This window comes from Neopsephotus bourkii, unplaced genomic scaffold, assembly GCF_033783945.1.
Source record: "Neopsephotus bourkii isolate Nb327-2 ecotype Australia unplaced genomic scaffold, CSIRO-AGI_Nbou_v1 NB_1778, whole genome shotgun sequence".
NCBI classification, from domain to species: domain Eukaryota; kingdom Metazoa; phylum Chordata; class Aves; order Psittaciformes; family Psittacidae; genus Neopsephotus; species Neopsephotus bourkii.
Genome location: NW_026902252.1, coordinates 995,946 through 1,022,820, shown reverse-complemented (window position 1 = coordinate 1,022,820; position 26,875 = coordinate 995,946). Strand labels below are relative to the sequence as shown.

The following is a 26,875-nucleotide window of genomic DNA, read 5'->3' as shown; positions in this document are numbered from 1 at the left end:
CTTCACCCATTCACTGAAAAATAGTGAAGGCTACCAGCAGCAGAACACAAGGATCTGTCCCATAAATCACTGTATTAATAAGTAAGATGGGCAAACCAATTCCAGAATGGAATAATTTCCAGCTGAGTTGGAGTTTTAGGTGGAATAGGAAGGAAAATGTCAGAGGCACCAACCCAAGAAAACAGCCCAGCAGCTTGTGTGCACTGGGAGGACAAACACATTGTAAATGACCTGTACATTTATAACCTGTGTCTAGAGCCAATCCATGATTGAGGGTTAATACATGCTTCATGCTCCAGGCTGGAGCAGCTGCAGCCCTGATGGGATTGGGTGTGAGAGCCCTGCGTGATGTGGGAGCATGGGCAGGTCTGGTCAAAGCAATTGGGAAAGGTCAGATGCAGACAGAGCATTTTAGGAGCCCTCCTTAATTTCTGTAAGGTTTTAGGCATTTTTTTCCTTCTAAATAAACCTCCTGAGCTGGCTGAGCTGATCTGACACCTCTTTACTACACCATGTTACCTGGAGGGCTTTTAACCTGTGATGAACTACCAGTGAATGAAGCCTTACATGAAGGGCGACCAAAAAGGGGAAACAAAAGCATTCACTGTAATGGCTTTAAAAACTAATGCTACCTGTCTCTCCTATAAGATGTTTTAAGATAACTCAAAGTACACAGTGGTAAGGGGAAAAGAAGCAGCTGCTCCTGGAAACTCAATGAAATTCTCTTCCTTCTGTGTGCTGGTAACTAGAGCAGCAAGAGAAAAGCAGCAGTGTGCAGACAGCACAAAGGGGTCATTGCTGGGCTGACACTCACCTAGTTAAGGCCCTGCGAGAATCTAGTTCTGCAGATGGAGATGAGGCAGATACAGATGACACTGGAGGCTGCAGTGCAGAAAACCTGTTCAAACTCGTGGCACTTGGTCGTAAGGAGTCTGGGAGGTTGCAAAGACAACACAAAGAGCAATGACAAGGTCAGCAGCCGTTCACACCTTGGCATCACAACATCACTTAAGCAATAGCTGGTTTTGGAGTGATGGGGAGAGAACTGAAAAGGCTGGTCCTGCCCTGCTTCCACCCCCTTGTCAGGCAGTCACACATAGGGATGAGCATTCCCACCCAAGTCCACCCCTGGCAGGGTGGCTGGTACCACCACACAGGGTGAGGGCCCATTGGACTCACCCATCTCGCTTGCCTTTGCTCCGCCACTGCTGCCCTTTCCCCAGCTGCCCAGCTGGGCTTTAGGCACAAGCTGAATCTTCTCATCTATTGTGGGCTGTAAAACACACCAAGGCACCATGTCACCAGGCTGATTGTACAACTTAACTACAAATGGGTAAGGTTTTGGCAACACTCTCTGTCTTCTGAATACCAAAATACTTTAACACAGGTTTGGAATCAGTCACAGAATCCCAGACTGGTTTGGGTTGGAAGGGACCTTAAAGCTCCTCCAGTTCCAACCCCTGCCACAGGCAGGGACACCTTCCACTAGAGCAGCTTGCTCCAAGCCCCTGTGTCCTACCTGGCAGTGAGCAGCACAGACCATGCTAAGTGATCACAAATATCCTTCCACTGAACACCTCCATTGGATTTCTCTCCCCCTTTGCAGTGCTGAGGAGCTTAAGGTTCTTTCCAACCCTGGCCATTCTATGGTTCTGTGATTTATCCCTTTCTGGTGTTCCATGAAAGGCAGCACATCCCATCAGTGTGTGGTAAAACATAACCAAAAAGGGTTCTTCAGATCTTCCATTGTAGACAAAGAAAGAGCAGAAGGAATGAAACTGAAAGGACTTAAATGAACAGGCCATGTGTCATACCCCAAGGGTTGTTGGCTCAGTGCTATGAGCATCTTCCAAGCAGATGAAAGGCCAAGCATTAAACCTGGCCTCCCACTCTGCCACCCTCAACCTGGGTATAAATTCTGTTACAGAGTTCCAGAGGGGGGAAATTTATTACCCAATTGTGAGTCATGTTGGGAGACCAAACCCTACCCAAAGACAGAGGACACAGACAACAAAGGGATCACAGCCTTTCCGAGTGTCACTGGAAGACATTCCCAGTGACCAGGAGCTTCTTTTTATTGGGAAGTCTGAAGTCCAGTAAGGAGGAAAAAGCAGAGGACATCAGTACTGGAAGATGTTCAGTTTGATGGTGACAAATTAAATGGTTCTGTCTGCTCCACCACCAGACACAGCTTTGGGGGGAATCTGCACAGTGACAAACAGAATTCAGAGTGATGAATGACAACAGGCTGCACAACCTGGAGGGAAAATAGTGTCCAACAGGAAGAGAACATTGATTTTACAATGCTCTGCAGGTGAATGTATTGACAAGGAGGTTGTGACCCCACAGATCCCTTTGTGTGAGCTTCCTTCTCTGACAACCCAACTGCTGTGGAGCTAGCTCTGCTTGTACTGAGCTGTACTAAAAGGAGCAGAAGGGCTTTGCCCAACGTGAGCTGTCAGCCCCGACAGAAGCAGCCTGAGTCACTCCTGCTAATTCAGTTTTGGAGCCTGTTTGATGACTCTCACAAGGAACAAAGTGAGTTTGAGCTGCAGGAGGGCTGCAGCCTGTCCCGGTTCTGCTTTACAGCTCTCCAAGCATCCAGGCACTGAGAGTAAAGCTCAGGGAGAGTGACATTCATTGGAAGAGGGAATGTCTGGGAATCACCCTGATCTGTGGGAAGGCCTGAGCTCTTGGCGAGAACAGCCAAAGCTGCTCTGATGCTCATCAAAAAGACATCTCCAAGCTTGCCTGACCTGCAGCCTGAAATAAAGCTTCCCAAAGTACCATTCTGATGGTAAAAACACTGGGAGATGCTCATCTGGAGGATGGGTGTGAAGGTTTATCACATACTGTGGGTTGCAACTGCACCACACACAAGTCCAGGAACACCATAAAAGCGGACACAGCTCTTGTACTGCTTGAACCTGTCAACCCTGGAGCGCTGCCACTGGTGACACGTCAGGAACATCGTGTTTTCAGGCTGAATATGGCACCCTCATTCTGCTGAGTAGCAGTGGCAGAACAGAGCCTTGAGAACTTGAGACAGCAAAGGGTTTCTGCCATGCAGGTGTTTGAGACCCCTCCTGCATCAGGCATGTGATGTGATGCATCATCACACGCAATACCCCAAACTCATGTTCTCTAGTCATTTAAAAGAACACAGATTTACCAATGAAGAGAACTTCTGGGTTACCAAAAGTATGCCAAGAACCTGAGAAAAAGTGTGTGTGTACTGCTCTCCCTCGCAGCAAACACTGAGAAGATAACACTCTTCCTCTGTGCTTTATTTAGGCACAGTATTAACTCCAGAGATACAAAACATCCTCAAACCCCAGTTCTGACCTGTGAACACCACGTCGGTCCTTTCTAGACACACAGAGTAAAGCAAGACCTCGGCACGTTTGTTGCTCTGAAGGAGTCTCGTGCTGGCACCTACCTTGGTGATTTTAAGGAACTTGGTGGGGTCCAGCACTCTGCTGTTCTTTGCCCCCTGCACAGTGTTCCAACCGCCTTCATCGACCCGCTGGACACCTGACAGATAACAAACACAACCACCCTGAGCTCATCCCCGTGGCTCCAGCAGTGCCCAGGAGGACAAGGGCCATCACCTCCACGTTCAGCAGGAGGAGGAGAAGGAGATGGCACGGTTCTGCTCAGCCCCAGCACGATTCCGTGCACAAACCATGTCTTTTGGGAGTGTTTCTTTAGAGTAAGATGATGTAGCCACATGGCCTGACTTTATGATTAGAAACCAGCTTTGACAGGAAAAACCTCACTGTTTTCAAGGGCTGGTTTTGCTTGTGATTCTTCCTGCTCAGGTTTCTCAGTGTCTGTTTCTGTGATCTGAATGTGGTTGCACGTGGTGCATCCACAAGCTCACAAGGAGCAGACCACAAGCCTTTGCTAACACAACCCCAACCCCACTTGTTGCACAGGTTTCTGGTGCAGTCTGCACTGGGCTGGTGCAGACAGAATCCCTGAGGCAGTCCCGAGTTCCTCCCCTCTCCTCATGTCAGCGGTAGGGTAATGAAAGCCTAATCCCCCCCATTGCCCTGCAGGCAGCGCCAGCCTCGAGGGCTGGCAGCAATTGAAGGTAATGCCACACCACTTTCTCCTGCTGAGTTAACAGCTAAAGACAACAGGGTTACTCTAGGAATTAGATGCCGTTCTCTTGAAACCAGATTCTGCTGTATGCCAGAATGGATGGCAAACCTGGCTCCTGCCTCCTAACTTGTAACAGATTCCTGGCAGCCTGACACCGCATCAAACATGGTCTGCACGAAGGAGAAACTTCAGCCTGTGATTGTCTGGTTTTTACCCAAGGGATTTGCCCCCTGGAAAGCGCACACAGCCAGCCCATGGCAAGTCTCTTCCTTCCCCAGCCTCAGCCATCATCAGGCCTCAAATCCCTTCACTTTACACGCTAAGGAAAAGAAACCAGATTTGTTTCTGTTACATGGGATTCCCTCTCTGGCCACTGGATGGGAAATGAGTGAAAGGAGCAGCCAGCTTGGCTTGTACTTACCCGGTCTCCTCTTCTCTTTGGTCATGAGTTGTTGGACCTTTCTCTGCTCCTCCTGCTCCTCAATCTTGGCTTCTTTATGAATCTGCTCGATGGTCTTGGGGCCCTGGTCTGCTCTCCGGGACACCCAATTGCACTGGGGAAGAAGCAAACACATGCTCAGAGACGCTTCCAGGGGAGCATCATGAACAGGGGGGTTTACACTGCCAACGAGGCATCACCCTCACACCCCTGCCACCTCCTGAAGGGGCAGCTCAGGAGGGACGGGGGTCACGTTGGGGATGTGGTTATCCCAGCACCACAGGTCAAAGCTATGTGCTCTGGTATGTGCGCTGTGGTATGTACACTCTGGTATGTACATTGCTGTATGTACACTGTGGTAGGTGCTTTGGTGGAGAGTGGAGGCTGCAGTGAAGACCTGACTCTGCAGAGCCATGAATGAGTTGAGGCTGTTTTAACCCCCAGCATCCTGCACATTCCCAGCCTTCCCATCTTTCTAGGATCAGAGGAAAGAGAAGGACCAGAGGGACGCTGCTGTCACTCTCTATTATTGACACTATTTGCTGAAGCCCTTCCTTCAAGCTCAAGATAAAAACATGAAGCCCTGAAAATAAAGCAGCAAGAAGTGACTGCATTTTATCTGGAGATGGTGCTCTGCCACTCCTGGATCGTGATGGCTGAGCCAGGAATCCTGCAGAGAGAGGTGGAGCTGTCTCCCCACAAAGCACTTCCTACGCTTGATGTGTCTACCTGACCATACATTGCACAGATCCATCTATCCCCAGTTAACCTGACTGTTCCTTGATCTTGCTACAACCTCATTACAGCTTTTGTGGTGACTACCTCTGTGCCCCCTGCAGTCAAAAAGGTGACTCCAGCTTCCAAAAAAGCCCAAACCAGCTTCAAAGCAGCTGCTTGAGGTACGAGTAAAACCTGTTCAGGGCTTGAGTCAAGCGCTGTCTCGTGGCTAAAGCTGCTGTCACACCTACAGGGTGACATTACAGGTACTGGTCTGTGAAACCTGCAGTCACATCCTCAACTGTGTGGTGCAGAGACAGCCGCCATGGCACGAGGCTCCAGCTTTAACACCTTGGCCATGTTCAAACCCATGGTTGATGATAACACAGAATCATAGAACAGTTTGGGTTGGAAAGGACCTTAAAATCATCCAGTTCCAACCCCCTGCCATGGGCAGGGACACCTCACACTAAACCATGGCACCCAAGGCTCTGTCCAACCTGGCCTTGAACACTGTGAGGGATGGAGCATTCACAACCTCCCTGGGCAACCCATTCCAGTGCCTCAGCACCCCAACAGTAAAGAACTTCCTCCTTATATCCAATCTAAACTTCCCCTGTTTCAGTTTGAACCCATTACCCCTTGTCCTATCACTGCAGTCCCTAAACATGGACAAATCCCCATCTGCACTGGGGGTGCACTTGTCTACCCCACAGTATTATTGATTTATGGTTTAGTGTGGACGCACCATTGTCACATCCCAACAGAGCAGATTCCGTTTGCTTCTGTCTGCACAATGCAGCCAGGAGAAAACTAGCAGATGCCTGGCTGTGCCAGCGGTACAGGACCAGGTTCCAAGGAGATCCATACTGCTTTGGGGAAGAGCCCTCTCTTCTCCAGCCACACCAACCACCCCCTCACTTGTGGGGGATGCATCTCAGAGTGATTCAGCCCCATCAGCACAAGTGCTGGCAGGGAACAGCTACATCCAGAGCACATGGACTCGAAGGTAGTGAAGCAATGTGACTGACACAGAGAAGCACAAGGGATGCTGTGGGGGAAGCCCATCCAAAACCTCTCCTGCGACAGGAGCTCAGGGGTGGCTGCTGCCATGGGGCTGCACCAGCAGCAGGAGAAGCCAGTGTGGGCATGTGTCTAAAATGGAGCAGAACCAAAGCACCCGACACAAGCAGCTCCTCACCCCTCTACCAACACTGGCCTTTGCTTAGGCAAAATAAGAGATTTTCTGCCTTTAATCAGCTGCACTTTTGGGATAAGGGGCACAGATCTCCCCCCTTAGCACCCCACTGCTGCTGTAAATACTGTAAATCCCTGCTCTTGCAGGAGAGCTCTTCCAGCCTGGACACGACAAGGAACATGCTCTTTTACTTACTTGTGTTGGTACCTACCAGCCTGAGGTCTATCACATCCTGAAGCATGAACCGAATCCTTGAAGAGGTTTTCCTCTCTTTCACAATCTTCTCCATCTGATTAAAATACTGGTCCATGCGAGGCTACACAAGAGAAACAGCAGCAGCAGCAGTGAGGCTTGGAAGGGAACAGGAATGCTCCCTCAGGCGGGGAGTGAGCAGGTTCTGCACTTCTGTGTCAGAAAAACACATCTGAGGACACGGAGCTGCTCCCTGGAGGAGAGGACTGGGTCTTGTGCGCTCCCCCAGGTTGGATTTGAGTGTGCACAGTGCAGGATGTGCAAGAAATGAAGAACAGATCTGTGGGCACCTCCTTCATTTGGCACCTGCTTTCTCTGTGTATTGAATCACACAAATAATCTACACCCTCTGCACAGAATCACAGAATGGGTTGGGTTGGAAGGGACCTTAAAGCTCCTCCAGCTCCAACCCCTGCCACAGGCAGGGACCCCTTCCACTGGAGCAGCTTGCTCCAAGCCCCTGTGTCCAACCTGGCCTTGAGCACTGCCAGGGATGGGGCAGCCACAGCTTCTCTGGGCACCCTGTGCCAGCGCCTCAGCACCCTCACAGGGAAGAGCTTCTGCCTAAGAGCTCAGCTCAGTCTCCCCTCGGGCAGGTTCAAGCCATTCCCCTTGGCCTGTCCCTACAGGCCCTTGTCCCAAGCCCCTCTCCAGCTTTCCTGCAGCCCCTTTAGGCACTGGAGCTGCTCTAAGGTCTCCCCTTCAGGAGCCTTCTCTTCTCCAGGCTGCCCCAGCCCAGCTCTCTCAGCCTGGCTCCAGAGCAGAGCTGCTCCAGCCCTCGCAGCATCTCCATGGCCTCCTCTGGCCTCGCTCCAGCAGCTCCAGGTCCCTCTTGTGCTGCTGCCCCAGAGCTGGAGCAGGGCTGCAGGGGGGGTCTCCCCAGAGCACAGCAGAGGGGCAGGATCCCCTCCCTGAGCTGCTGCTCACGCTCTGGGGGTGCAGCCCAGCACACGGGGGGGTTCTGTGCTCAAGCACTCACTGAAGCCGGGTCATGGGGAGCTTTGCACATGACAAACCTGCCATTCAGTGCGGCTGTTCTCACAGTGCAGCTGATCGGATGTGCTGGGTACCTGCTGCTCTACCTCAGCCTGAGAAAATGTGGCTCAGGAAACTAACAGGCACGAAGCTGCCTGTGCAGACACCATTCCAACACACTGCCTCCCCGAACCGGCTCCGCTGGGGTCAGGCAGGAGAAGCTGCAGCAGAAGCTGCTCTCTACCAGGAGCCTGTTGAACGGGCTCAGCTCTAGTGCGAAATCCTACGAGCTCCATCTCACCCAAGGAGTCACAATGTGATGGAACCCCAAAGGGTTCACATTAAGACACCAACTGCTATCCTTAAAGAAGCCTCCAGTAGGTCTAAATTTAACCTGCCAGGCTCCACAGCGCCTTTTTCCCCCCAAACGAGGCTCTGGCTGTTTTAAATGAAGTTTCAGGTGGTTTTATAAAGTGTTTCCCACTCCCTCACTAGAAGCAGCCAAACCCTTTCCCTTACACTTAAACCAGCAAGAAAAACCCTGTTAAAATTGGGTTCTGGCCTTACCTTTGAAAAGTTTCAGCTTGAGAGCAAATGTTTCCAAAGTTAGGAATGAGGGGGAAAATATTTAACATGGACTTTGTCCAGGAGCTTTAATCATAGCGCTCACTACCCCTTCAGCTTCAATAAGGACACGTAATAAAACATCTACCCCACTAATAGGATACAAATAACAGATTATCACTTGATAGGAATAAGAAATCACCAAGACAGGACAGGGACAGCACAACATCCACCAGCCCTTCCCTGCCTGCACCCACTGTGCCATGCGGTGCCAGGGCTCCAGGTTGCAAAAGGGAACAGTGCACCAAAATGCTGGCTTCTAGCACGTTTCCATGCTCTCAAAGAGCAAACCAGCACCCAGGAGCCATCCAGCGTGATCTCAGCTACTGCTCAGAGGTCAGACCCTGTCTTCTTCCCAGAGCACGTGGAGAAACTGAATCCTGTTCCTGGCACTTTCAAACCTGCATCAGTGATGTGCGCGCTGCTGCGTTAACCCTGCGCTCAGCTGGGCATCAGTGGTAAACTGCACTGGTGTGGTGACAACACAGAACAGTTTGGGAAGCTGTTTCCCCATAAGGATCAGGATGGATCTGCTGTGATCCCTGCAATCCGGAGCCCTGTTAGGGAACTCCCTTCCCGAGCAGCTGAAAACAATTACAGCTCCATTTGCTTCAGAGCTGAGTCTGACTGATTCCTGGCAAAACCCCTGAGCACTGTTTCATCCCAAGCCTGGCTTTGGGGAAGGAGAAGCAGATTGTGCCAGAAGGAGCTCATCGAGTGTGTAATGCTCTGTGCTACATAGATGTTTGTTGGGAAATGGGAAGGAGGAGGATGGAGTGCTGCGGTTGCTTCACTCTGGAATGATGGTGACACCAGGATGCAGGGAGGGATGGGGGGCAGGCCAGTTAATGAGGGTTTTTAGGTTTAACCCTAAAAATACATTCAAATGATACATTCTATAGGTAACATAAACCTTCAATGGTGAAGAAACAAAAAACAAAGTGTTTGGATGAAATATTTGGAAACAACAACTGGAGAACACGGCTGAAAACACTCCAGAACGTTACAAGGCAAGGGAGCGGGGCCAGGTCATGATGAAACATCCACACAAGAGCAGATGACTTCCTCACGCCATTCCTGAAGGAAAACCAAGTAAATCTTCAAGTAAACCCACCCCACACCCATGTTTCCACCCTGCCCACGAGGCCTTGTCTCCCACTCATGGTCCTGCCCTACCTTTGCCTTCTCGAAGTCCAGGTCCTTGCCAATGGTGGTCAGGAGGCGGCAAAGGCACTCGAGGGACTCCTCGTCATGGTTCTTGAGCAGCTTCACCACGCAGTCATGCATGATGGCCTCCGTCAGCATCTTCAGCTTGAAAAGCTCGCCAATGAATTTTATATTCCCAATGGATCTCCGTCGGGCTTTGTCCTTGGCCTCTTCCAGCTCGTCATGGAGCCGCGTCTTCTCCTCTGGCTGTGTAACAGAAAAGAAGCTCTAAAACCCCATGTTCACAGCGCACAGAACTCTTCAAAGGTCCAGTTTTATGTTTATTTCAGTTGATGTTGTCCCTGTTTACTCTTTTTCTCCTAAAACCCCCAGAAGAGGCTGGTCTAAACCCACTGATCGAGGCAAACGGCTTTTATTAGGCTCAGCCACAGGGACAGAAACGAAACTCTCCCCACATCAACTCCATCTTCAAAAGAGATCACGCTCAGAGGGAGCTCTTGAGAGCTTAAGAGGGAAAACACCACTTACAGTGGTTGCAGCTTCAAGTTCCTTCTGCTTCTTTTCAAAGACGTCGTCGTCAGCCTTGTCCTTTTCAAACTCCTTCTGGCAGCGATTTAGCAGCAGCTTGCGGAAGTTCACCGTGCTCCCGGGTTTGTCTGCCATGGGCACCTTCAGCTGGAGGACAAGGAAGAGAAACATCAGCAGAAATAGGGCCAAACTCCACGTATGAGTGAGGCTTCCTACGAGCCATCGTCACAATCTGTCATGTACTTCATATTGGGCAGCACAACCCTGCAGGGCTCTGGATGTCAAAGCATCATGCTGTCATTTCCAGTGGAGCTTTATGTTTCAGATGTAAAGCCACACTCAGAACTTGGCTGACACCACCTCAGCCCAGAGACAATTACATCTCCATCCACAGCATCTTTTAAAAGACACACTGCTTAAAATCACACTTATTCTGTGCTGCACACTCTGGAGCTCTGCTCCTTTGTTGTGAGCCAAGAAGGATCAGGGGCAGAAGGGGGTTATTTTGTCCCAAGTACAGAGACAGGATTCAGGTTGGATGTAAGCAGGGAATGGCTTGAACCTGCCCGAGGGGAGACTGAGCTGAGCTCTTAGGCAGAAGCTCTTCCCTGTGAGGGTGCTGAGGCGCTGGCACAGGGTGCCCAGAGAAGCTGTGGCTGCCCCATCCCTGGCAGTGCTCAAGGCCAGGCTGGACACAGGGGCTTGGAGCAAGCTGCTCCAGTGGAAGGGGCTGGAGCTGGATGGGCTTTAAGGTCCCTTCCAACCCAAACCAATTTGGAAATCTATGATTCAAATTCACCATCTGAAATGAGCTCTCTGGAGCTCAGCTCAGCCCCTGTGGGCTCTCCTTTGGAATGAGACAGAGGCTGAATTCCCAAATGTGACTCCTGCTTGTGGACAGGCTGAAGAGGGTCTGGAGAAGGGCCACAAAGATAACCCAAGGACTAGGAAGCCATGTGAGGGAAGGCTGAGAGAGCTGGGTTTGGTCTCAGGAGACCTCATCCCCATATTCCAGTGACTACAAAGAAGCTGGAGACTCTTTTTTTATCAGGAGTCCCATAGAAAAGACGAGGGGTGATGGGCACAAGTTACTCCTCTGGACACGAGAAGAATCTTCCCAGTGAGAACACTCAGTCACTGGAATAATCTCCCCAGGGAAGAGGTGGATTCCCCAGTGTTGGACAAGGTGCTGGGCCACTGAGCCTACATCTTGCTTGGCCTGGAAAGGTTCAACCTTTCTAGGATCCTTGAGGCTCCTTGCAGCATGGGTTTCTGTGATTCTATGTCTCATTGTGTATGACTGATGTGAGCAGGCAGGGCCAAGTGCCCTCAGCTCCAACCAGCACATCACTCCAAGCAGAGCTTTCTGCCTGCAGGCTTGGCCAATGGATGTTGAAGAAGAAACCCCTTACTGATGCTCAGCAATTAACATTTAACCCTGCTCTTGCCACTTTCATGTCACTGCCCATCAGGTCATGGGGATAACGTGCAGAACATCCCCATGCAGAGGAATTTCCTGTGTGACTCTTACCGTTACAAGACACCTGCACATGTTGGCATACGCCACCGAGAAGCTCGGTTCATCGATGGCCTTCTCAAAGACCAGGTCGATGACTCCTTTCAGCCTCTCCTCTGTGTCTACCGTCAGGTCTGTGACTTGCTTCATGAGCTGGTTGAACATCTGGGGTGTCAGCTTGTTCAAGATGCTTCGTACCTTGCGGAACAGCTCCTGAGGGACAGAAAAACTGTGAGTTGAGGTCTACATCAGATACCTCTTGGGAACGAGCTGGGATGCAGCTCAGAGGTGAATGGAGATGTAGGAACTTCTAGAAGTTACACACAATTTGGCCTCAGCTACCAAAGACCAAGGCTGTGGGCAGGACTTTTGGGAATGCTCAAGTGCTCTTTGTTTCATGTACAACAGAGGCACAAGGCCCTTGCTCCCACCCAAAGTGTCTTCTCGTTATCAGTTTAGCCAAGAGGTAACAGGGAGTGGCTTCCTCCCTCAACCAGAGATTATTGACTTCTGTATTTACTTCAAAGCACCTTTTTCCCTATCCAGAATGACAAGAGGTCAACAATGCTGCTGTTAACCCGGAGAACAGAATTCCTGTGTCCTTCTACACTACCCCAACTCAGCCTTCAAACTACAGTCTGACCAGCAGGCAAATACCTCTGCCCAGAGTGGCTGCCCCACGGAGGACAGGAGGGGCAGACAGGCACAGAGATGCACTCTTGGGCTGTGCAGGAGCTGAAGGAACTTTACAGAGGAACCTCAGTCTTGCTGAGTGTAAGAGGGGATGAAAAGCAAGTTCTGTGCTGGAAGGTTGAGGCTGTTTTGCTTTCGAATGAGACAGGAATAGCCCAGTAAAGAAGCAATAGAAAAACAGTCCTGGAGGAGAAGTAGCAGGTTGTCCAGTGTTCCCTATTGCAAGCCCCTTATTAGACAGGGCTGCCATTTGAACTCCAGGTCAAGTATAAGCACACGAGAAAGCCATTCAAGGCAGGGGAACGCTGTGGTTCAGACTGGAATTCATTGTCCTTTCTCATGCTCTTACACAACAGCGAAAGCAAAGCCCCATTCTCCCTCTGTCACGCACTGCTGTGCTCCCTAAGCGCTCACCCATGCTCTCACCTGTGTTTTGACATTCTCTGGGTCCTCAGTTTGGTTTTCTCTCTTCAGGCTTGGCTTCCAGGCATTCTCTGCCTTCTTCAGGTGCACATCCTCCTTCACACACACAGTGATGATCTTCCTGGGCTCTCTCCTCTGGCCTGGCTGCGATCTCCTCGGTCCAACATTCAACAACTAGGACAAAAACATTCCTTGTTATATCCCCTTTTAAGCTCCCATCTCCATAACACACTCCAGGGCACACGCCAACGCCGACAACCAGCAGCTCCTCCTTGGGCTCTGAGGACTCCCTCTGACCCAACACACTGCTCCAGGTTGGCCAGAGGGAACACGAAGACACCAAACATGCTTCTCTCAGGCAGCTTTTCCCCAAAGCAGATATGGGATGACCATGGCCTACGCACACTGGCGATGCTCCGGATGCTGCCTGAGCACAAGTGAACCCAACTGACAGAAGCAGCCTCTTGAAAGCCAGAAGCTGTAACTGCGACATCCCAGCAAAGGTGTATTTAAGGATTAGGAAGTCCTTACAGGTGTATTTCAAACACTCCAAGCAATCAGATAAAGATCAACCAGCAGCCCTGCTGAAAACGGGAAGTTTTACTGGAGATTGCTCAAACAAAGCCATTCTGGGATGGGAATGACACAAACCACACTGAGCAGAGCATCAGTGCAGCTCCTGCATTGAAGGAACATGGATCCCAACAGAGATGGGTCAAACCCCTTGTAGTTTCACACAAGAAAGGGACACACGGCACTCTGAAACAGCATCCAGCACCTCTCTGCAACAATCCTGTACAACATGATGCTCCTCCCAGTCAAACCAGGTACCAAACCTGCCAAAACTGGTGAGTATTTCATTCGCTGTACAAGTGATAGGGCACAAGACACCCTCAAACTCCCTCTTCATCACTCGGAGCTTCTGATTAAGGATGAAAGGTTCATCAATGCTGTCAGGTTATTCCTCCCCCTTGCTCTTTTGTATTCCTGAACTCATTCATTAGAAATGACCAACCTCAATGTAAAATTAGTGCAGCAACAAAACTCCATCATCAGACACAAGTCCTTCATCTCCTCAGAGGACAGTGGGCAACCTCCATGTGAAAGACAGGCCATTAAAAACCTTTCTTTGTTCAACAAAGGGATTCAGCGAGCATCAGAGAGGCAAAACCAGCTCAGTTATTCAGCTTCACTGAATACAGAAGGAAACTGCTCTTCGCTGGTGGCTCTTATGTGAGCCCCAAACCTGGTTTTGCAGTATTAGAAGCCAAAAGCCTCCTTAAAGACAGGAGCTTGTATCTGCGATGTGAACTGCTTGGCTTTGACAATGTCAGCGTGTGCTGTGGGTGAATGCAAACACAATCACCACCACTGCTGGAGCTCTTATTTGAGCTTCATTATGGGGTAACAGCAAGAGAGTAAGATGTTGGCAAAAGACAACCACCTCACGCTGTGCACGATGCATGCAAGAGGGGGACATGGTGTGTGTCACCATGCTGCCCCACCACGTACCAAGATCTTAGTCCAGATCCCAGCAGCATGCACAGAAATAACCCATCGCATCTGGGTGCAAGCCATAACTGTAATGCATCCGTGTGAGTCCATCACTCATGAGGAACCAACAGCAGAACAAGACAACAAGAACGGGGGGATCTTCATGCTGCTTTTGGGTGTTAGAACCTTCCTGCACCAGGTACCAATCCTCTCTGCTCCCACCAGCTGGCGTTGAGAGCCCTTGCTTGACACCAGCACGATGCAATGAAGCCCGCTTTGTATGCTGAGACACCCACCTCTGCTCTTACACCATTTCACACAGTTCTGCTGCCCAAGTTCCAACCACGCCACAAACGTAGGGCTGGGGAAAGCAGAAACTTCCCTCCAGCTGGAAAACCAGACAATGATGCAACAGCAAAGCGGCTGGCTTCAGCCACGGGTGTTAGACCTCACCACACAGCTCCTGGCCCACGGGAAGCTGGGGAACCAGAGCCAGGCTGGCAGCAGGCCCTGAAATCCAAGTGTTTGGGCTCATTTCCCCAAGGAACCCAGGCAAAGCCAACGAGAGGGAACCTGTGGCTGCCCCATCCCTCCTGCAAGAGGCAGCTCTGCTCTGCAGGACCCTCCCAGTGCAGCTGGGTTGCAGCACGCGAGGACAGAGCCGCAAAGCCATGGAGCTCCATGGGATACGGGTCCAGGAAAGCCAAAGCCTTGGCTTGAAGAGCACACATGCCTCCCTGAGGGAGGTTACTATTCCTAAAGCAGAGTATTCCAAGGAGCACTTGTGCATCTCCTTGCGTGCCACAGCCTCCTCAAACCCGGCTGCCTTTGAGACCAGACCTTCAACTGCATGCCCAGAACAAGGACTTCCTTTAGGATTGTGTTCTTTCGATATCTGTGAATAAACTCGGTTCAAACTGCTGGATTAGGCTGTAAGAGCAGCGAAGAGGAGCCTCCTTTGAACATGTAATAAAATCATACACGGATCAAACTTAAAACAGAAAATAACCTAGGGTTTTCTGGTTCCAGATTTACAAGGCAGCAAGTTAAAGGGATGCTTCCCTTTTGTAACCTGGCCCCAGTAAAGAACAACGGGTCTGCACCACCTGCACTTACAGGGCTACAGCTTGCACTGAAACAGTGTTTTCCACCATAGGCACAGAGAAACGATCACCTGCATCCATCTGCATTACCTGTCTTCTGGATGAAGAGGGAGGAAAAAAGGAAAGCAGGAAGAAAGAGGGGCAAGCCTCCTGCAGAGGAGCCCAAAACTCACAGCAACACAGCACAACCCATTGCTCAAGGTCCACTTCCACTCTCAGGCCACGAGTCATGGTAACTTTGAAAGCCATCCAAGAAGTGAAAGAACTGCTTCTCCCTCTGCAACAGGCCTCAAATGCAGAAGGGGAAACTGGAGTGACTCTGCCTCCCAAGGAAGCACAAGCATTGAGGTGACTCGAGATCCCATCACCCCATCCTGCCTTGGTGTCTGGGGCCGACGGGTCCTCTCCAACCCTACTCCTCTGTGTCTGAACTTACTACCCACTGCACTCCTCTAACTCCTTGTCCACACCAAGAAGTGTTTATGAACTCCACTTGGCTGCTGTGTAGTTCCACCCCTTGCGTTTGATGCGACATTTGTTAGTTCTCAACACAGTCATACAACACGTTGAAGCAAAAAAGAAGGAAATGAAGACAAAGCCAAGGAAGCAAAACAAAAGATTCTCAAGGTGCCAGAAGCTGGTTAGCGCTGAGCTGCTTGACATCACCTCGAGGGCGAGCGATAGGCAGTGGGTTTAATGGTTCATGGGCATGGCCTGTGCAGAGGTGGGATGACCGAGTGGACAGGCAGCGTACACGCAGGGATTTGCCATGCTTCACGAGAAGGCAAGGTCTGGTTTTGCTCAGGGCTGAAACCCCTCTCTTCCCCTAACAACCACCGCCAGAGGGCTGGTGGGATCACATCACCTTCACACCCTCCACGACAGAAACGCAAAGGAAGGCTCAACTCCGGGAAGGCGCAGATGTAGGATGTATGTTATGTGCTGAATGCTCCAAATGAACGGGGTAAGCGGGACTTACCTTGTCTCCCCCTTTCCACAGGTCTGCAAAGTGCAGACCCCTCGCGGATCCCGCTCAGGCCAACGTCCCAGCATGCCCTCAGCTGGTGATGTCCCACCCACCACTGAAGACTGCCTAGAGGGGTACAATGCAAGTCTGGTTTCGGTTTGCTTTGAAACACGGTTGCACCTTTTTGTAAAGTTTTCTGCCAGTGGTTCTTTATCAACAGCGGGCATTAGGGAGAAAGACAACTCTACAAAAAGGTGCAAAGATGTGGGGGGGAGAGGGGGGGATTTGGCTTACCCCTAGCGGCAGGTTCCTCAATGGTGGGTGAGGCGAGACCAAGAGAGGGCATGCTGGGGACCCGCACCGAGCCAGGGAAGGCAATCCAGGGTTGCTCTGCACTTTGCAGGCCTGTGGAAAGAGAAAGAGTGACAGGGACGTTACCGAGATGCTGGGAGGCTCGGGACATCCAGCGCATGAAAGGAGAGAAGGTGCCACAGTGCCACCTCCATGTCCTACACACAGGGAGCGAAGTCGACCTCCACCAGCATCGAGGTTTTGGCACCCAGTGGTGCTCTGAGAGGAACCAGGGCACCAAAGCTACTCCAGGACACGGGCACAGACCCCATGGCACAGGCCACAGGACCACTCTCAACCCAGAAATGCAACATCAGCTCAAAATCACCAGGTTTGCCTCTGAGCCTCAGGAAATGTGCACGCTTGAAGCCGAGGTCATTCAGTGAATGCTTCCAAAACCAGCAGTTTTGAAAGATAAATGATGGCTACGTCAATAGATACACCCAGATGGAGATACTGGATGTATCTTAATAGGGAGCTGAAAATCCATGATTGCTCCTAATGGAGCAGCCTCCATCCTCAGCTGTGCTGACTGGGCAGGACCATGCTTGGGGGGGGCACCTGCCCCCCAAGGAAGAGATGGCAAAGGCGAGAAGGAAGAATTCAGAGAGGGATTTCAGAGCATGGGCAAAGCCAGACACAGGGGAAAGATGAGAAAGGGAAAGAAAAGAAGAGGAAAAGGCAAGAAAACAAGGAATGAAGTAACCAAAGCGAAACACCACGTGGAAGCACGGAGGAAGCAGGAAGACAGGCTCTGTGTATATTGTGCATTCTTGGTTTTTGTTTCTGGTTAGTAAAAGCTCTTTGCTCTAGCAGTATGTTTCATAAAACAGACTCCTGTGATGGTACATGCTGACGCCGGGTTGTTGTATGAGAACCGTGTGCTCACACACGTGCCAAGGCCGGGTCCTCAGCGTGGAAACGTGCTTCCACACCTCTGGTGAAGGGAAAAGGCGAAGGAGATCAAATCCATTGAAGACCAATACGTACCAGTTCAAACCATCCACCACGCTCTCCTAATCTGCCTACAACAGCCAAGACAACACCACCCTGGCATTCATCCTGACACAACCAGAACCACCGGAGCATCGGCAGAGGCCCGAAAGCCTGAGGATGGACTTCATCAGCATTAAGGCCAGTTTTATATCAGCAAGTTGGGGTAAACTCACACTTCCAGATACGTTTCTTCCCCCGGGGCTTTGCCTCCCAAAGTCAGCAAAGGCTGGCGTGAAGTCTGGTCCTCGAGGCAGTATCCGGGGGTCCAGAGTTCTCAGTGGCATTTTTGGCTGATTGACCTGCATTGTGGTGCAGAAGAGACACAAACAGGACCTGTTCAGCGGGTGCTGCAGCACAGAGCTCATCCAAGTCTACAGACAACCTCTGCTAACCCGTACCAGTCACATTTACTATCCAAATGAATGCTTTTAACAAACCCTGCAGGTCTTATGCATCCACATTTACACTACACATAAGCATTTAATCTTCTGCAGGTGGCTCCAGAGCAGCTCAGTGACACTTCAAGGCTGAGCATGACTCTGGAGGATAAAATTAATGCTGACATGGGCCTGCCTTGGTTCAGGATCACAAAACTGCCACCTTCCCTCAAACAAATGTCTTTTGTGTTAACAAGACAGATGGCCAAGCGAGCAAAGGAAGCTCAGATGCAGACAGAGCAGTGAGAAGCCATCACAGAGAACTAGTAGGTGGATGAAATCACTTGGGGAACAATTTGTCTGGGTATGAAATTCAGAATGGAAACTTTTCTGCACATGAGGATCACCTACGTCCTCCTCTGTGCTTCAGTCTTAAGAGCGAGTCTGTAGTGATTACATCAACATCAACGAACTCCATAGGCCTCACTTAGAGGAGAATAAGGGCTTGGTGTCAGCACTTCAGAAATAACAAGTGTTTCAGTAAGCACAGATGTACAGCAGAGAAAATCACATCTGTAATAAGGCTGAAGAGAAATCACACAACTGCTTGCGAGCTGAGGTTTCATCAGATCGGCTCACAAACAGTGGCATAACTGTTTCAGACCAAAGAGTTTGCCCAAAAGCTTGCCTATGCTTTCTAACCTTAGAACTGATGTGATTAAAGACACCACCTCTCTGTTTAGTCTTGCTTTGCTCCATAGGTCTTCATGGCTGTATCATTTTAAATGCTGATAATGACCCAGCACAACTGAATCCAGATAAGAGACCATTGAAAACGCTTCAGTTCTTAAATCATCTGTGCACATTCATTAGGCACCAATGCCTCTATGGGAAGAACTCTGTGATGTGACATCAGCCAAGTATTTCCCCTTCCCAACAGCAGCTTGCATCACAACAGTCCAGGAATGAAGCAGGCACTTGGATCTTTAGCTAAACACACTGCACGTACCTGTTTGATGGGCTCTCCTCTCACCTTGTCGAGAACCACGTCGCTTATGGGAGGCAGCCCCTCCGGCTTTTGGATGCAGACAGGCATGAACTGGAAATCCAGCAGGAACTCCCTGTCATACTGCTTCTTCCCCTCCGGGTCCAGGGGCTTCCACTGCTCTATAAGGAGAGAAGATGCCTGAGATTCATAGGGAACCAAACCCTCCTCTCTCCAAGATGTGTTTCCATTAAATCCAAAGGGAAGAGGTTGCTACAGCCTGCGAAGCTTTCACTCAGCTTTATCTTCATACTGAAGGCAGCGAGGAGAGGACACACACTGCAATAAAGGAACACAACCACTGGGGAGCATATAGCCAATGCCAGCAGCAACCCCCATGGAACTGATCACCAATTCCAGTTCCAACCTATGGTGCCTTGTTTCAGCTCTGAATTCCACTCTTGTGTGATACGATGAAACAGGGACAATTCCCAGAGGTTTGGGGTGAAAATGCTAAAGTTAACGCAGGGGTTTTGTGTAAGCATCCTTTGAAACCATGGGAACACGGAGCCTTTAACAACCCACGCTGGAAATAACAGTGGGAACTCCAAGAAAATGCACAACCCCAGGCCATGCTCTAAGAATCCCAACTTTTCACCCATTTTTTGCTCCTTTCCAGGCAGGAGAAATACAGTGTGGAGAACCTCACCTGATGCAAATCAAAGTGTAAACCTACGGCCATTCCAGCACAAGGAAAATGGGCATCTGGTCGCCTAAAGATGGGATTTTCCTTCCTGGCTGCACAGTTTGCAGTTAGGAAAGCAAACCTGGATTTGCTTGGCAGCCAGGCTGTCTTTATCAGGCCCCTGTGCTGGGGGCCCCTTTCCTTCTGAAGGAAAACATCTGCACGAGATGCTGCCTTTGTACTGCACTGGTGCCCAATGGCATCACTTCCCATTAATCCAGTTCAGGTTTGCTGTTAAAGGGTTCTATTATTCCTTTATTTAAGTCCCTGATCACCAGCTTTATGTCTCTGGGTTCTCACCATCCTCATCTCTGCACAGGTCACAAAGAGGAACTTACTTCAGCAATGGGATTTAGTAACTGGGAGCAAACACACACAAAGGGAACTACAAACTTAAGCTCTCTGTGCAGTTTTGTTTCTGCAGAGCTTTGGGATAAAGAGGTGCAGAAAATAGTCTGGTGTTCCAGCCAGTGTTCCCAGCCAGCTGCCTATCCCGTGCCACAGCACCCTTCATTTACCATGGGAAAGCCCTGACAGCACCAAGAAACAGTCTGGATGTACAGCTCCCTTCTGCTGGAAGGCTCTCAAGAAGCTGTTTTAATGTGAAAAGCAGCTGGGCAGTGTCACTGGCTCCCCAAGGAGGGCACAAACCAGGATCAAACACACAATTCCTCCTATGGTTGCTTGATCAAAAGGCAAAACTCCCCCTTTATAGAAAGAGCAGAGCTGAAATCCAGTGTCACTGCACCAAGCAGCCAGGGCTGCTCTGCAACCACAGGGTAATTACCTAACAGTGCTGCTCCTTGTCCAGTACCTCATGCACCAGGCTCCAAAGGCTCTTCCTTATTCTGTTTTATACCCTTCTATTTCTGGGCTCCCAAGAAAATGAGTAATTTATTTGGAGGGAGCTTCACCTGAATAAGAAATGGCTTAAAAATCGGTAGCAACTGAGAAGTCGGTCTCAAGGTCTCTTTCAATGAGGTGAATTAATAAAGATTGAGGCCTACAAATTAAATATCTTAATAAATAACAAAACCACCCCTTGGGTATTCTACATCCAGTGCTACCCAGCAAGGAAAGGACCTTATCTTGTGAGCCCACACTTGAATCATTTCATCAAAAGAACTGCCCTCTCACAGTTCAATAGCAGAGCCTGGATGAAACCACAAACTCTTCCCTTTCCTTACTCTTATAGAAACCTGAAGAGCTATGCAATGTTTTACCCAGGAAATTAAATCTATATAACACACATAACTCCTATTTAGGACTCAATCAGAAGTTATAAATCTCTTACTGAAGGAATATACCAACTTATATGGAATTTCTTGGATCATTCTCAGCTGTCAATCACACGGGAACCAATTCACCACCATTTCCACCGTGCTGCAGCCAAGGTCCTCAAATGCAACAAATTCAAGGAATTGGGGATTTCCTCTTCCCTTTATTACCCCCAGCAAGAGGAAAACAACCTTCCCCTTGTGCTCCCCCAAAGGTGTCTCTGGGCCCATTGGGTGGTGGATCCCAGTGAAACACTGAGTACCCTTCCAGCCCCACTGGAAACATCCGTTATTCCATGGGGAGGACACATGGCCTTTCCCTTTGGGAGGCACAAACCCAAGCAAGCTCACAGGAGACCGAGGCAGGATTTACCTGGTTTGTACTGGTACACTGGCCCTTCGCCGGAGCTCTCGGTGAAGCCCAAGTTTGCTTCAGTTCCTTCTCCCTCGGAAACGCTCTCGGCACCGTTCCTCACGGGCTCCGCTTCCTGCTCCCCATTTTCCTCCACAGGTTTTGCTTTCTGAAGCTCAGAGGGCTCTCTCTCCAATTGAAACCCATGGCTCATTTTCTCCGGGTCAGATTCAAGTACTTTGTCACCTGAAAGTTCCTCTTCTACTTTAGGCTGAGGCACAAGATGGAAACATAAGAGATTACGGTAAAACCACGCTGTCAGGACTCAAAGCACGGGAAACTGCTCTTATTTATTCACACAGCGTTTCTGTGTGCCACAGGATACACACAGTCATCTGGAACACTGACAAGGAACAACACACAGAGCCCCCGGGTGATTTACTGGTTCATTCCTGGAGAGAACCCACCAGTAATGAACACTGCAACTGGAGACACTCAGTGCTGCCCATGGAATCCCCAGGAGCTACTGGGATAGGATGAAGGAGCTGTTAAGGCATGAGCAATGCCAGCCTGGAAAGCCAACCTCACTTTTCTCCTCTCCTGCAGCTCAGCACCCCTCTTATAGGGCATGCTTTGGTTGGCTTCAGAGAATCCCAGACTGATTTGGGTTGGAAGGGACCTTAAAGCTCCTCCAGCTCCAACCCCTGCCATGGGCAGGGACATCTTCCCCTAGAGCATCTTGCTCTAAGCCATGTCCAATCTGGCAACGAGGAGCACAGATACAAAGTGGTCACATCTTCTGCTGAACACCTCTGTTGGATTTGTTTCCCCCCTTTGCAGTGCTGGTATCATGACGACAGCCCAAGATCAATGCTGCAGAACTAACGCTCCTCTTGCATCCCTTTTTAGCAGTCTGTGAAGGGCAGCGTTGCAGCACATCCACATCCCATCAGTGTGTGGTAGAAGATCACAGAATCGTAGAATGACGAGGTTGGAAAAGACCTTTTATGATCATCAAGTCCAACCCCCTTGGCAGTGCTCAAGGCCAGGTTGGACACAGGGGCTTGGAGCAAGCTGCTCCAGTGGAAGGGGTCCCTGCCTGTGGCAGGGGTTGGAGCTGGAGAAGCTTTAAGGTCCCTTCCAACCCAAACCAGTCTGGGGTTCTGTGATACACAGAGTATGAACTGGGTGCAGTTCCAGCAACATCCTTCACTCTCTGGCTTGAAAACAAGCACAATGATGCTCTTAATTTCTCTGGATGACTCAACCATCAGCTCTTCCACTGCACACAGACCAGTGTCACTGCAGGATACCCTGCACATGAGCATTGTTAAGTGTCTACTCCCACCCAAAAGGAGGGGAAGACACTTCTATGTCATTGGTAATATGTAAATCTGCTACTTCGGGGGGAAACAAGCACTTGCTTACACAAAGGAGGAGGCACCATCCACAAGAGTCAAGATTTACTCGGTGACAATAGGCTTTATAGCAGAATGGTTCAGTGATGTCTGCACTAAGGGCAAAGTGTGAAGGAAACAGCAGATAAGAAACTAATAAAAAACTAAGAAAAACTGGATAACACCACCAGTTGTTATCAGTGCAGAGACAGGCTGAGCTTGAACACTTTCACCCTCTTATTCCCTTCTCTGATCTAGTCCAACCCCAATTTCATCTAGGATATTAAACCAAGAGGTCCCTCCTGTAATATCTCACCCGGAGCAGCAGCAATGGAGACTTTCATTACTCATCTAATTGCTGTCAAGGTGGTTTTGTCTGCAGACTCCAGGCTTTTCCTTTCTCTGCTTCTCCATCAGGTGGTTGTTAGGAAAACTAACCTGGCTGTGACATCACTGTGGCATCACTGTCCACAGAACCTGCCTGATGTCATGGTGATGGCACCCAAACAAAGCAGTGTAAAGGGTTCAACCCCACTTTGGTTCTCATCCTTAATCCCAGAGTCATTAGTGTTGGGAGGGACCTCATCCAGTGCTGCCCCTGCCAAGGCAGGGCCACCCAGACCAGGTCACACAGGCACTTCTCCAGGCGGGTTTGGGTTGTCTCCAGGAAGGGAGATTCCACACTCCCCCTGGGCAGCCTGTCCCAGGGCTCTGCCATCCTCAACAGAAAGTTCTTTTTCATATTGAGGTGAAACTTGTGGTTTAGTTTATGGCCATTACTCCTTGTTCTGTTGCTGGGCATCACTGAAGAGAGTCTGGCATCATCCTCCTGGCACCTGCCTTTGAGCCACTGATCTGCATTGACGAGATCCCCTCTCAGTCTGCACTTCTCTAGATGAAACAGGCCCAGCTCCTGCAATCTCTCCTCATAAGAGAGATGCTCCAGACCCCTGACCATCCTTGTGGCCCTCCTCTGGACATCCTTGTCTGGAAGGACAGCAGTTGGATGCTCCTGAATGCTGGTAGTTACTAAATCAGGCAAGAGCAAATACAACTGAAGAGCTGTAACAAGGAATGGACTAAACCCCGTTATCTAAAGGGTACTGAGGAATTATCACTGTTGTTCCCCCATAGAAGCCTGCCCTGCATCCTTGCAGGACAACTAGGCAGCAACGCCTCTAAAATACAGCTTCAAGAGAGCAAATTCATCATTAAACTTGAGCAAAGCAGCACTGTGGTTCCCTCTTACCTCTGCTTCTGCCTCTATCACCTCCTCAGTGTCTTGGGTCCGGTCTTTTGGTTTCTTCCACGTCTTTGGTGCAGTTAGAGCAGTTTGGGCTGCAATGTAAATGTACATCCATTACAACACTCAGTGCTATGGAGCAAATCTGCCCGGGGGTGATGCTCTGCCCTCTCACACAACCAGTTTTCCGTAGAGGCAAAGGAAGCGGTCACAGCCTTGCGAGGGTTCAGACTGAACCAGTTTCGTTTCAAAGCAGCAATGACACTGTCATTAGAAGGACATTAAAACAGGGTAATTGTTTTACAAGCTGCTCATTCAGGTTTGACATGCTACCTGTGACACACAGAGTTTGTTAGCAACAGCGTAAGGATCATGCAGGGCAAAAGACATCCTTCAGGAACAGGGCTTTGAAGGAGCTGAGAGTGCTGGTTGCTCTCAATGTATACCACAGGAATATAATGAGAGTTAAAACATTAACCATAAACCATAACCATGGACAGCCCCAGTTTTCCAGTGTGATCCAAAAGGACAACTCCTCAAATCTTGCAGCACTACTGGCTCTCCCGAGCTGGATTTAGATTGCACTTTAAAAGCAGGTTACCAACTCCACCATGCACTTATTTCCCTGGATTGGAAGAAAACACCAGGTAATATTCCTAACATCAGCAGTGATTTACTCTAACCACTTTTCTCCCCCCCAAAGGGTAAAAGAAACCACACCATATATTAGGAGAGGAGACAAAGCATTAATCCAACATGCTTGTAATTAGTTGCAAGTGCCACCAGCTTAACGTCTGCTATGAGGCCCAGATGCAGATGTAACACAGGGCACAAACAGAACTGATTTCGTGACTGAAGTTTACTGCAAACAGATTTCCAGCCCGAGCCTTTGGTTTCCAGCAGTTCTTGTGGCAAACCACAGCGTGCCCTTCTTTTATCACAATAAAACACCACTCTGAAAGGCCCTTTAACTATGGAGGGTGTTATGACAGCCTGCCTTGTTCCTATGGGCACAGAGGAAACAGGATCTGCGACATTCCCACTGTCCCAAAGGATACGTAGGAGCCTCAGCAGTTTCTTAGCAGCGTTTTCCTGTCTGGAGGGTGACTGTGGACTTGTTGGCTGTGGAAATCAGGACCATCAGCACACCAACACCAGCCCAAGGTGCAATAGGAGCTACCATGACTGGTAAGAGATGTCGCCTTCATGCTGAACAACACAAAAGCAAAGGTTGCTTAAAAAAGCCCAAGTCTAATTCAAATATTCATCGTCAGGTTGTCCCCAGAACTGATGGTTCATGGAGGAGCTGGAGAAATCAGCCAGGTCTCCCAGTCTCCTTGTCCTGCATCCCCATCCATCACAGGACCCTATGGAGCAACGTGAAGTTTGAAGAGAACAGAGCCCCAGCTTGAACCTTGAACCTCCCAGGGCTCAAAGGAGCAGAGAAACAGCCAGTGGGCACAGGCTGCAAACCAGCTTCACCTTGCACAACTGGGGATCAGCTCTTCCCATGGCTCCGGCAGCCTGCGGCAGGAAGAGCCACAATCTTAACGTCATCATGGGGTGAAACTGGGGTTGGGTCAGGTCCATGCAGTGATTTCTGTGACTGAGCAAAGCGAGGACCTAAGTGAGGCTCCACAGCTCCCTCCATCACCAAATCTGCCACAGTTTAGTGAAAATAGTGCTTTTCAAAGGTCAACCTGCTGCATGGAGCCCATGGGGAGATGCCTCCTTGTTTGCTGGTGCCACCATGAGGGTTTCGTTAAGGAGGAGGTCACGTTTGCACAGTAATGACCCAAATACTGCCATAGCCAAGTAATTTCACCAAAAAGGAGATGGTTTTTAACCCCAAAGTTTTTAATTTGACAAAATTCAAGTATGGAAAAAACATCCACAGTGTAAAATAACGCTTCGTTTTAAATACACAGAAATAAACTCAAGGTCACGGATTTGGGGTTGGCAAAGGTTTAGGGTGTGACTTCCTCAGCTCTCAGGATGTTAACACTATTGCTCCTCAGTAATACATTTTTTCCACCTTTTCTTTGGCAGAAGAAAGCTATATAAAGCTGTGATCCTGCCGAGCCTCCTGAATGAGCCTCGCAGCTTTTGCCTTTACTTGTGTAGATCCTTTTCCTGCTTTGGGGTTTCCCTACACGAGGATGCTTGGCCAGACTCCTGCCTTGAATCCCGAGAGACCTCTGGTTGTGCAGCCTGTACCCCGGGACCAACACCTGGCTGTGTTTGAGAGCTGACTGGGGTACACCAGCGAGACCTCTGAGACGTTGTTCAACTTCTCCCCTCTTAAAAAGAGCAGACATCAGATTTGGTTTCATTTCTGCTACAGGAACTGACTCAACAGGAGCGTTCACACTAATGTAAGCTTAGAAGATTAATGGGAGTTTAGGTGCCAACTCTCCCACAGCCAAAACCTGACCAGGACAATGGTGTTTCAGCTGCGAGGGTCTCCACAAGCTGCAGAGAGCAACAAAAATGCAACACGTCCAGTTTGGCTCTAGGAGGGGTCCAAAAGCCCCTTTAGGCACTGGAGCTGCTCTAAGGTCTCCCCTTCAGGAGCCTTCTCTTCTCCAGGCTGCCCCAGCCCAGCTCTCTCAGCCTGGCTCCAGAGCAGAGCTGCTCCAGCCCTCGCAGCATCTCCATGGCCTCCTCTGGCCTCGCTCCAGCAGCTCCAGGTCCCTCTTGTGCTGCTGCCCCAGAGCTGGAGCAGGGCTGCAGGGGGGTCTCATGAGACCTCTGATCTGCGCTACCTCAACCCATTTCTGCAGCTACATCATGTTCTTCAGCAGAGCATCTTTCTGCAGGAGATCCCCCCCACAAGCTGACAGCCCATCAGGCGAGGCAGAGCAGACAGTCTCCTCTCTGATGTGGGTGCCAACTGCTAAGCATAAATTAATACCAGCTCTTATATTTCTCTTTCTTAGCCCATGTGCC

General features: G+C 49.9%; 1 protein-coding gene across 13 annotated transcripts in view; it reads right to left on the bottom strand.

Annotated features, from left to right (window-relative positions):
* EIF4G3 (eukaryotic translation initiation factor 4 gamma 3) overlaps nt 1-26,875 on the bottom strand; it is a 147,697-nt gene that overhangs the window by 13,852 nt on the left and 106,970 nt on the right. For 11 of the 13 annotated variants that reach the window (XM_061379486.1, XM_061379488.1, XM_061379490.1 and 8 more), the window contains 14 exons: nt 23,933-24,021; nt 21,308-21,557; nt 18,937-19,094; nt 17,724-17,849; nt 16,498-16,608; nt 12,643-12,813; nt 11,539-11,736; nt 10,008-10,154; nt 9,489-9,725; nt 6,673-6,777; nt 4,529-4,661; nt 3,440-3,534; nt 1,180-1,273; nt 815-932 (listed from right to left, as the gene is read on the bottom strand). In XM_061379486.1, the coding sequence (XP_061235470.1) occupies nt 815-932; nt 1,180-1,273; nt 3,440-3,534; nt 4,529-4,661; nt 6,673-6,777; nt 9,489-9,725; nt 10,008-10,154; nt 11,539-11,736; nt 12,643-12,813; nt 16,498-16,608; nt 17,724-17,849; nt 18,937-19,094; nt 21,308-21,557; nt 23,933-24,021 (2,032 nt within the window). Of the gene's footprint in view, nt 1-814; nt 933-1,179; nt 1,274-3,439; nt 3,535-4,528; nt 4,662-6,672; nt 6,778-9,488; nt 9,726-10,007; nt 10,155-11,538; nt 11,737-12,642; nt 12,814-16,215; nt 16,330-16,497; nt 16,609-17,723; nt 17,850-18,936; nt 19,095-21,307; nt 21,558-23,932; nt 24,022-26,875 lie in introns of those variants that run through there. The other 2 variants (XM_061379495.1, XR_009729446.1) reach the window with 2 other exon arrangements.